The sequence below is a fragment of the Fukomys damarensis genome, unplaced genomic scaffold (genome assembly GCF_012274545.1).
Source record: "Fukomys damarensis isolate Sample0158 unplaced genomic scaffold, DMR_v1.0_HiC HiC_scaffold_19, whole genome shotgun sequence".
Classification (NCBI taxonomy): domain Eukaryota; kingdom Metazoa; phylum Chordata; class Mammalia; order Rodentia; family Bathyergidae; genus Fukomys; species Fukomys damarensis.
In genome coordinates this window covers 41,547,973-41,558,889 of record NW_022900931.1, presented here as the reverse complement: position 1 = coordinate 41,558,889, position 10,917 = coordinate 41,547,973, and the positions used below count along the sequence as shown (strand labels likewise).

The following is a 10,917-nucleotide window of genomic DNA, read 5'->3' as shown; positions in this document are numbered from 1 at the left end:
TGCCAGCCCTTGGGGGTCTTTGCCCGTTTCTTTTTTTTTTTTTTTTTTTGTACCAAGGATCGAACTCAGGACATTGCACTTGCTGGCGAAGCAGGTGGCAGAACCACTGAGCTAAATCCCAGGCCCCTACTCTGGCTCTTTTAGGTGCTCCCCTTGACACAGGGTGTGGAGATGACGAAGCCCAGGGTCAGAGCCACCTTGAGCCCAACCCTGGCACTGGGATGGATGTGATGCCCGGCCCCAGAGTTCCTGCCCAGATTCTGTGCCTTATCACCCCCTTCATCAAGTCTGTCGTCCTGGGACACATGGTGTCACCCTCACGTCTCAGGGCAGCCAAGAAGCCGTCTTGGGGAGGTAGATGAGGACTGACATGAGGCCAGGGTGACATACTCGTGGGCAGACCCTTCGTGTGCAGGACGGAGCCAACGAGGAGGGCAGAGAGGGAGGCCGCGACAAGTCCTCTAACCCAGGGACCGCCCCGTTCCTTACCTGCTTCCCGCCCATCTCGGGGTCCCGGGCCCGCCGCTTATCCAAAATGTCATATTCCTCCCTGCGTCCTAGATTGAGCTCCTACAACAAGTGGAAGGAATCAGACACGGAAGAGGCACCTCAGGAGCATGGGGCCCGCAGGGCATTCAAGGTTTCCTCCCAGGGGTGGCTCTGGGAATGGGGGCAGGGAGGTGATGGGACCTGGTCCATGGGGTGTCACCATCCCTGGGCTCATGACCCTCCCAGAGAGCAGATGGGGTCCCCAGAGGTGCCCAGCAGGTTTCTTACTATATGCTGAGCAATCTAATGGCTGAACAATAAGGAATCCAAGGCTCAGAGGGTAACAAAGGGCCCGGGAGTGTAACTACATCCCTCCCTGCAGTGAAGACTAAAGCTCCTTGCCCCCCATGCACCCAGCCATGGCAGTATGTGCTCCTCCCTGTGGGCACCGTAGTATCCCAGCTAGCGAACCAGTTGGACAGCTGACCGCCCAGAGTTGGCCATGGCTGGAACTGGCACAGGGTGGGTGCTGGGGCTGCAGACTTACATTGTAGAGCTGGTTCTGGCCCTGCTGATGGACTGGCACCTCCGCACCCCTGCCAAACTGCAACATACGAAAGTGTGCGTGACTATTCCATGAAGGGCTGCAGAGACCCAGGATGCTCAGCGCGCCTGTATTCCACCTCTGCCTGGCTGTGAAGGGCTAGAAAGCCTGATAGCTGCTTCCTCCGCCCCCCACCCCTTTTTTTTTCCAGTACTGGGAGTTGAACCCATAGCTTTGGCAATGAGCTACATCTCTAGTCCTTTTTTAATTTTTTTATTTTGCAACAGGGTCTCGCTAAATCACTAAGTTGCCCAAGCTGGGATCAAACTTGCAATTCTCCTGCCTCAGCCTCCCAGAGTCCTGAGATTACAGGCAGGCACCCCTTTTCTGAATTTGACTGGCCTTTCTGCTCCTTCCTGTCACCTTACCCCCAGGAGGGAAAGAAGTTTATTCTTCCCTGGCAAGTGGCCTTGGCCTGTTCCGAGATGCACTAGAGGTGGTGTCCAGGGCCCATGCCCAGGGGCTCTAGAGATACTCAGGAGCACAGGGACTGCTTCAGGGTCCCAGCAGTGGAGCTGGGTGCCTGGTGCTAGAGCCTCACTCTGTCCCAGTGCTGGCTGCCTCAACCAGGAGGAACTAAGATCATCAGCAACAACCTTAGAGATAAGTCACTGCTGCATCTCCTAGTTTAAAAAAAAGAAAACGAGACTATTTTTCAAGTCAAATTGTATGGCAGAGACCACAGTCCAAAAGAGAAAACGGTCCTAGTGTGCACTGCAGGGATGGCATTTCTTCTATCTTCTGCCCACTCCTGGCCCACAGACAGCTGGCCAGCCCTCCCCTGACAGCGCGGAAACTGAGGTGTCAGGAGAAAGGCCAGACAGCAGGATGGGGGAGAGGCTATGGGGTCTCCACCTCCCTACCCTTAATTGCCTGAGCAGGAGCCTCTCGCTGGCCAGCAGCAGCCATGGGACACTGGTGTGGACACACAGGCTCAGCTCCTCACAAAGGCACCCAGCCTGGCTCTCCCAGCCCCACTTCCTCAGCCCCCCTGGGGTGTATGCATGGCTGTCAGCCTTGCCAGAGACACCAAGCCCCACGCACCAAGCCTGAGGCCGCAGAGCCAAGAGCTGGCCAAACATCCACCCGGCAGAGAAGCCGACGTCCTGCCGGCAGGGCCCAGGGCACCCACCTTTGCTCTCAGGAACAGAGCGGTGATGATAACTCCATAGATGAAGAGGAGTCCATCCAGCAGGTAGCAGAGTTTGGGGTCCAGCAGGCCGAAACTCTGTGCCTCTGTCCCAAGAGATAAGCTGGTCAGTCAGGCCCAGGTGAAAGGACGCACCCTCACCACCCCAGAGCCTGTGACAAGGACACAGACCCACTCTGCATGCCTCACCCACAACTAGACAGCTCCCACCAAAGCCCAGAGCGTCCCTCGGTGGACGCGGCACCTGGAGGATTCACGGAGCCGGGACGGGCTGGGCGGCCCTAGGGAGGAAGGGTGAAGGACTTCTGTCCTGGGGCACAGGAGCCCCGCTGTGAATGACCCCTCCCACCGGGGATGGCTACACAGGACACAGCAGGACCATGAGAACCGGACTAGCCCTGCCCTCCCAGCTCCTGCGCCTCACTGCCCAGCCCGCCCCATCTGGGCCGGAGTCCCTGCCTTGCCAGTCCTCGCTCTCCACACACGCTAAGCATTCCCAGACTGTCCGCCTCCGTGGCTTTGCGATGCTGCTCCTCTTCCGGTTCCCTCCCCAGCCCTGCCATGGGGTCAGGCTTCCAGCTCAGCAGGCCTTCTGCTCGCTCTCCCGTTCCAGATTTACCCTGGCCGCCCTGGCCCTGACTACTGCCGTGTTGACATCTGTGTCACACCGTGCAGTAGTTCACACACACGTGGTTGGCACTGGCTCTTGGGTACACAGGGCAGGGGAGGAGGGACAGGAAATGCTGGCTAAGTGAAACCTGCTGCTTTTATCGGAAAGGTCACTCCAGTGTGAGAAAGTGCGTATTTGGGTCTGGACAGCACTGCTGGTCACTGTGCAGAGGCTCCTCTGGGATAGGAGGACACAGTGGGCATCTCGCGCCTCACCCTGAGGATGAGATCCCAGCTTTGGCTACACTTTGTCCCCCAGGGTAGGATGGCCCTCAGGTGTCTGCCGCAGAAGGGGTGAGGAAGGAGGCACGAGAGCTGTCACAGCCTCACTAGCTGTGTGACTTGGGGTGAGTTACTGACCCTCTCTGTCTCTTCTTCTGTTAAGCAGGGTACAAACTGTTTTGTTTTGTTTTGTTTTGTTTGTTTTTTTGAGACAGGTTCTCGCTATGTAGTTGAGACTGACCCAGAGTTCACTATGTAGCCCAGGCTGGTCTCAAACTCACAGCGATCCTCCTGCCTCAGCCTCCTGAGTGCTAGGATTACAGGCGTGCCACCATGCCCGGCTAAGCAGGGTGAAAACTAACAATGCTCTGGTGTGCATGCTGGGCCAGTATTTACCGCTTTAAACACAATACCCTCAGATCCCCTGACAGCAGCTGCAGAAACAGGCTGTGCCCAGACACTGTGCCCAGGCACAGTGACTCTCTCCCTGACCTGGCCCATCGGGTCTCCATCCCACAGGAGACAGCTGCTCAGAAACCACAGCTGACCCAGACACCTGCGGCCAGATCCAAAGCCCTCATCCAGCCGTGGGAGGGCTTCACCTTACCAGCCCAGGCCCCACCACCCTGTCCCTCTTCTCCTGTCTCTTCTCCTGACTCAAATCAGGACCCACCACCCACAAAGGACTCCGCAACTGCACCCCTGGAGACCCAGCCCTCCCTCCCTCGAGGCTGTGAGCCTTTCCTACCCACAGCTGCACAGCATTCTTTTCAGCCACCTGCTCCACACCTGCCCCAGCTTGCTACCCTCGCCCAAAGTGACCCCCGGTAAGGGTGAGGCCCGTGAGAGAAAGCTGGGCACCCAGCAGAGGCCGAAGGGCTGGGGCAACTGCTTTCCTTTAGGGCTGGAGAGAAGACATCAGCAGTGATTTATGGGTTGGTTTAGATTTATAAAAAGGGCTGGGAGAAAATCGCTCAGCTTCCCGTCGCATAAAATGAGAACAGAAAAATTACTGGACAGTAAATTCAGAACAGTAAGAAGAAATCTTTCTTTGTGTTGCGCAGAGTCAGCGCAGTAGGGGGCAGGAGAATGGGCACCTGAGATAAGTAATAGGGACACATTTCCTTCCTTTCTTTTCAAAGAGCAGCACGATTTTATGGCCAATGACAAACGTGCCTTGTGCAGCTTGGGTGAGAAGCGGATGTGAACCCCAAACACTTCCCTGGGGAAGTGGGGACCCTCCCTCTCCTCAGCCCGCCCACTGTGCTGGGAACGATGGGACCCAGGAGCAAGCGACAGCAGGGCGGTTCCGGGAAGGACGGACCTAGCTGAAGGACAGTTGATTCAATGGCTCCGTGCTGGGGCTGCTGAAATGCAGCTGAGATGGAGCCTGGATTGGCCGAGTAGGTTCAAGAGCCCCGCCTCTAAGGAGCGCTGTGTCTCAGGAAGTCGGCTTGCACCCAGGGCCTCAGTCCCTCCCTCCCTCCATCCCTCTTCCCGCCCTTCCCCTCCCTTCCCTTGTTCCCCGTTTTTTTTCCTTTCTCCCTCTCCCTCTCCCTCTCCCTCCTTTCCCTCTGTCTCTCTGGATCTCTGGTACTGTGGTACTGGGGATTGAATTTAGGGCTTTCACACCGAGCTATACCCGGAGCCCAGGTTTTGGGGTTTTTGTTTTGTTTTGTTTTGTTTTTTGTTTTTGTTTTTGTTTTTTTTCGTGGTACCAGGGATCAAACTCGGATCCTTGAGCTTACAGGGCAGGCAGCAGAACCACTGAACTAAATCCCTGGCCCGCAGCCCTATTTATTTATTTATTTATTTATCTTGAGACAATCTTGCTAAATTACCCAGGCTGGGCTTGAAGGTGGAATCCTCCTGCTTCAGCCGCCCGGAGTACTGGGATTACAGTCGTGTGCCACCAGGCGTGGCTGGGCCTCACATTCTTCATCTGAGAAGTGGAGGGTCCTCACGTCTACCTAGAGGCTATGGTGAGGACAAAGCGAGGCTGTGCATTGCCCGGTGATTTATAAGGGACAGGCTTCCATTCCTCTGCAAGGAACGCTGTCTAACACTCTTCCGAGTCCCTGCCCTGGGAGCTTATGGCTCAAGTGACAAGGCCACAGGCGGGGGCAGCTCCCTGGAACACCAGGCAGTTTTCCACACTGCCACATCACCGCCCACTCCCCCCCCAGTCCACCTCCTTTCCCGAGCATGTCACCTGTCCTGCCACAGTCCATCTGGCAGCCACTTCCCGGGGTCTTCATGCACCTTATGTGGCAGCTCTGCACCACTGTGCTGGAGACAGGTCTCATGCTCCCGTGCCTTCCCCAGACTCACAGCACCAGGGAGAAACCCAGAAATGGACACTCAAGCCTGGCTGCACCCTAGAACCAGCCGCAGACCCTCCCAGTAGTTCTAGTGGCCAGGGTGGGGCCTGGCTGGGGGGCTCCAGTGCATGGCCAGGGTTGGGGTTCAGAGCTGTAGCATTTAGCAGGGCGGCTAAAATGGGCTGGGGCACAGGAAAGGCCAGCGTAGCGCAGAGCCTCCACTGAGAGACAGCCAGTGATTTCAATGGGGGAGGCCTTGGTCCTTCTACCCTGCAGTCCTTGTGCACTGCTGACCTGCGTGTTACTGAAGAAAGCCTTGCTTTCTCCACCTGTGAAATGGGCATACTATTACCTGCCTAATTATTAAGTAGTGGTGAGGGTTAAATACAAGGACTCTTACGGGGCGAAGGATGAGATTTCTGCATGGAGTCAGCAGGTGTTGCCAGCTGTTTTCATGTAAGCAGATGCACATGCTGGAGCCTTCCACTGGGTAGCAGGACCCCTGGAATAGCCCCTGGAGGGCAGCCAGAGCAGACAGTTCAGAGCATCCATTCAGAGGGTTCACTCGGACAAAAGCATCCTCAGTTTGATGAGCGTGTGTCCACCTACCTCTCAACAGCCCTTCGTCACCGGCATAAAAGCCCCAGGTTCAAGAAGCTGGAAGACTGGGTTCCATCCCTGGCACCCCCCCTCCTCAACTCACTCCTACCAGGTATAAAAATGTGAATCACAGTGACTTGTCCTGCTTCGGCTGTCTGTGGTCCCAAAGAGGATGACTCTCGTGTCCAGCACAGCCCTTCAGGCATCTGAAGAGGCTGCTCGTGTGCTCGCTTCCTAGTGCACGGGTCTGCCAGAGCATTAGCTGTGTGTCCGCCTTGGGGCCACAGCAGAGAGCACGCAAGGTCAGTGCCGGCCCCCTGTGGCTGCAGACGTCCCAAGAAGCCAGTGACCAAGCCAGCGGTGGCAAAGAAGTGAACACCAGGCCAAGGAGGGGGCAGCTGGGCCCCAAGCAGGGCTGGGCAGGTGGCCTGGAGAGGTCCCTGTGGCCAAAGAGTGAGCACCTCAGGCTGTTCAAACGCCAGCATTTGCAGGAAACACAGGGTTTCCATGGTACCCCTGAACTTAGTCTTCTCCCCAAGAAATGCAGCATCAGGGTGGGTACAGAATCAGATTTGTTGGCATGGTAGTGTTTGTCTCTGTCCCCAGGCAGAGTGAGCCACTGAAAACAGGAATTAGGGTCGAGTTAGCCCAGTCCTGCCATAGCCCAGAGCTGCAAACACACCCTGGTACAATCTACTCAGCTGGCCTCCTCCTCCGGTAAATCCCAGTGAGGGGCCAGAGAAACCCTGAGTTAGTAAGGCAAGCTTCTGTTTGAACGCCATCCTGTACCATTAAAATTACTCTCTGTGCCCAGAGAGTTTGATTCTTACAAGAGTCCAGAAGGGTGGGAGGCTGTTATTGAGCTCAGTTCACAGGCTGATAAAACAAGACTGGTGGAATAAAGGTGTCCTCAGGGATACCTGCGGGTAAGGGCAAATCTAGGTGGGGTTTCGGGGTCTCCTGGCTGCATGCGCTTTCTCAGCCCTGAGCTTGGGTGCCACTTGCCCATGGTGCAGCCCCTGCACACACAGCCCTCCTTTTGGTACCTGGTCACAGCAGCTGTGACCCCTGTAAGTGTGGAAGGTGCAGCTCGTGAACTCTGGTCCCTGACTCCTTTCCCTCACCACCACCAGCCACTTGAGAAGAGGAAAGGACAGAGGCCTTCCAAGCAGAAAGGTCCTAAATGGAAGTGAAGATTAGGCTCCGCCTCTCACTGGCTTAGTGTCCAAACACCTTCTTTCTTAGCAGTCTGAACCTCAGTGCCCCTGTCAGTGAAGTGGTTGGATAAGACTAAGGCTGTGGCACAGACCCAATGAGCTCAGGGCGTGGGGGTCATGAGTGGCTGTCCTGCTGTGACAGGGGCTGCGCAGGGACAGGCGCTGCAGGGTGGAACTGGCCAGTTCCCTGGCACCCAGTAGGTGTATTCTGAGCACTCCTGGCTTCACAAAGTGGTAAGGATGAGACTCACATCTGCACTGAGCATACAGTCTAGAGAACTCTTCCCTTGCAAGACCTGATTCCAGGTAGCACCATCTTGGATGATACAGGACGAATTATCACCAGCTCCATGCTTACAGGTACATTTGTTTTTCTTTTAAGACAGGGTCTTGCTCTGTAGTACAGGCTGGCCTGGGTCTTACTATGTAGCCCAGGCTGGCCAGTCTAGAACTCAAGATCCTCCTGCCTCAGCCTCCTCTGTGCTAAAATAACAGGTGTGTGCTAACACCTCAGACAAGAAAATTATGCTCCAAAAGTTCACATAGCTGGAATTTCCCAAGTGTGCTTGATGCAAAACTCCCCTCTCCACCTTATCCCAATGCCTCTAGGATTCCTGTCACCCAGAGAGCTTCCAGGCTTTCGCAGGGATTTCTCTGACTGGCACCTTAGCTTCAGCTTGTCTTGAATATCTCTGGTGACAGGGAGCTCACCACACACCAATTACTGATGGAGAGCTCTAAACTAAATATTAATAACTTTTGTCCTACTTCTGCCTTCAGAAGCACAAAGTACCTCCCATTTCTATAGGGACCCTTTCAAATCCCTCCCACCAGGTCCAGCCCATCTCCACTTTAAGGAAAAGGAAGCACTTCAACTGTGAAGGTGGCCACCCTGGATTCAAGCCTTGGGTCTGCTATTGTGTCACCAAAGAGCAATCATGGCTACCTCCCAGGTGTGTGACCCTTCCAGGTGGGGTGGGGTCTTACAGCCTGCCACGTGCTCAGGACCTGGAGATGATGTCATTGATATTAATCACAGCAGCCCACCACCCAGGTAGGAGCAGCCACCTTGCCAGCCCCCTGACCTCCTCCCTTTCAGCTAGGAGTCCTGCTGCTGAGAGTCCTGCTGCCGCCCCACCCAACTCAGACAACTGGCAGAGACACTGCAGGCAAGAGTTTAGAAAACAGGAAGTCACGTGGTCTCAGGAAAGCAGCTGCAGAGGCTATGGAGAGTCTGTGCCCGGTAGGGTGCTGGGTGAAATGCCAACCACTGGTCACAGCCCCAGGGTCACACAGACTGCCCCCTCAGAGAGTGTTCCCTTTCAGAGCCATTTCTGCTGCAGCAGGCAAGAGAAAGTTTAGATGCATAGCAAGACCATGATGCACATTGTTACAGATTTATCTGTGCCTGGAACCCTATGTGATTCTTCTCATCCAAGCTCCATGGTGATTCTTACTGTACACCTGGAGAAACTGAGGCTCAGAGAGTCAATAGCAGGCTGGAGATCTAGAGCCAGGGTTGAATCAGGCGTGTCTGTACAGAGCCCAGGTTCTTAACCACCACTTGGCATGGCGCTTGGAGGACTTGGTGGTGCCTGGGGGAGAAGGGTCTGGACACCAGATAGTTGTAATTCACAACAGCAACCAGAAGCACTTTGCTCAGTGTTAGATTCCAAATATTCACGTTTTATTGTCGTGTGGATCATCTGCTCACAGCTACCTACAGTTAGGTATTCTCAAAGTCAAAGATTCCAAGGAAAGAGGCAAGAAGTTGAATTCTTAAGGTTTGTAGGATTGAGTGAATATTTCTCTTTACGTTGGTGAAAGTTGTTATGGTTTGTGTTATTAATTTAAGGGCCAAGGATTTAGCTCAGTGGTTCCACCACCTGCCTCGCATGTGCAAAGTCCTGTGTTCAATTCCCAGTACCAAAAAAAAAAGTTATTAACAAAATTTTTGTGGTCATTTTTCTCCTGATTTTCAAATAAGCCAATTCATTATAAAAGTGCAGAAAGGAGCCAGGGATTTAGCTCAGTGGTTCTGCCACCTGCCTCGCAAGCTCAAAGTCCCGAGGTTGATCCCTGGTACCAAAAAAAAAAAAAAAAAAAAGAAAAAAAAAAAAAAAAAAAAAAAGTGCAGCAAGGTGGAGGGAAAATGAAAATCACTTATAATTTCATATTTAAACACAGCCACATGTCAGGTTGCTTTCCCAAGTGTTTGCTACTTATAAATTGTTATTCTATGACAAACATTTCACCCTGAAATAACTTGCCTTTCATTGTTTCATGTTATTTTATATATTCGTGCTTCATATTTTAGTTTGCTTCATGGTTTTATTGAATTTTTTGTTTTGGGGGGCAGTACTGGGGACTGAACCCACAGCCACTCTACCAGTGAACTACATCCCGGGCTTAGTTTTTATTTTGAAACAAGGTCTTGCTAGGTTGCCCAGGTTGGCCTCAAACTTGCAGTCCTCCTGCCTCAGTCTTCCAAAATGCTGGGATTAAGGCCGGCACAGGCTCCTCCTCACCTCCTGATGCCTGCTTGGGAGCACGGCTTTGGACTGCAGGGACCCACACGGTGACAAACATGCTCACACCAAACACCTGCTCCACGCTTTCAATTTAGCAAAGACTTTTATAAGTTTGACTTCATTTGATCATAGCCGCCCTTGAGTTAGGTGAGCAGGCCAGATCTTATTTGCTCTTCTTTACAGTTAAAGAGACTGGAGGTCAGGGAGGTGAAATGGCTCCGCTCTGGTCCCACAGCATTTGTGTGGCAGGCCCTAGATGAGAGGCCAGGTCTCTCCAGGCTTTTATCCCTTGTCTTCTCACGCAGCAGACAGCCCTCATACTATGCCCCCAAATGTTAGCACAGTTTGCAAAAATCCACTCCAGGTGAATCCGCCTTGTGTCAAGATTCCAGGTAGCATTTTGCCATTTCTCTGCAAATTTGATTTGTTCTGCAGATAAATTCTCACAGTGCGCAGAAATATATGCATGAAAATGTTTAAGGGCACAAGCGAGGAGAAAAAACCCTGAAAATAACATAAATGCCTACTAACAGAGAAACCGTTACAGTTTGCTGTATTTATATAACAGTTACACACACACACACACACACACACACACACACACACACACGCTGACTATGTACTACCACGGGAAGATCTCCATGATAATTAAAAAAAATAAAACTGCAAGTACAAAATACCATCGAAAAAGTATTATGTAGGCTGCACGTGTATACTTAAAATACTACAGAAAAATGTATCTGGATGGAGTTTCTGATTGGGATGATGAAATGCATAGTACCGAACGACACCTAAAATGTTAAAAATTCTAAGTCGTTGTTTGTATTTTTACTGGGGCTTGAACCCAGGGTTTTCACACTGAGCTGCATCTACAAGACATAGGGTCTTGTTAAATCACTAAGTTGCCCAAGGCTGCCGGGCTCCAACTTGCTGTCCTCCCTGCCTCAGCTTCCCTGAGGGCTGGGATTTCAGGCGCGCGCCCCCGGATTTTACAAGTCAGCTCCCTCTGGGGCCGGGCCTCCCGCGGTCCAACACCGGGCGATCAAAGCCCACGCGGGGTGCGCTGGTGCTCAGGGCCAAAGCGCGCGGCTCCAGCGGAGAAGGACTCCGTGGG

General features: G+C 53.3%; 1 protein-coding gene across 1 annotated transcript in view; it reads right to left on the bottom strand.

Moving 5' to 3' along the window:
- The window catches only part of Cd247 (CD247 molecule), a 70,844-nt gene that overhangs the window by 4,360 nt on the left and 55,567 nt on the right, over positions 1-10,917 (bottom strand). The window contains exons 2-4 of the mRNA XM_010633949.2: positions 2,226-2,329; positions 1,037-1,093; positions 490-570 (exon numbers count right to left, since the gene is read on the bottom strand). Coding sequence (XP_010632251.1) covers positions 490-570; positions 1,037-1,093; positions 2,226-2,329 — 242 coding nt within the window. The remainder of the gene's footprint in view (positions 1-489; positions 571-1,036; positions 1,094-2,225; positions 2,330-10,917) is intronic.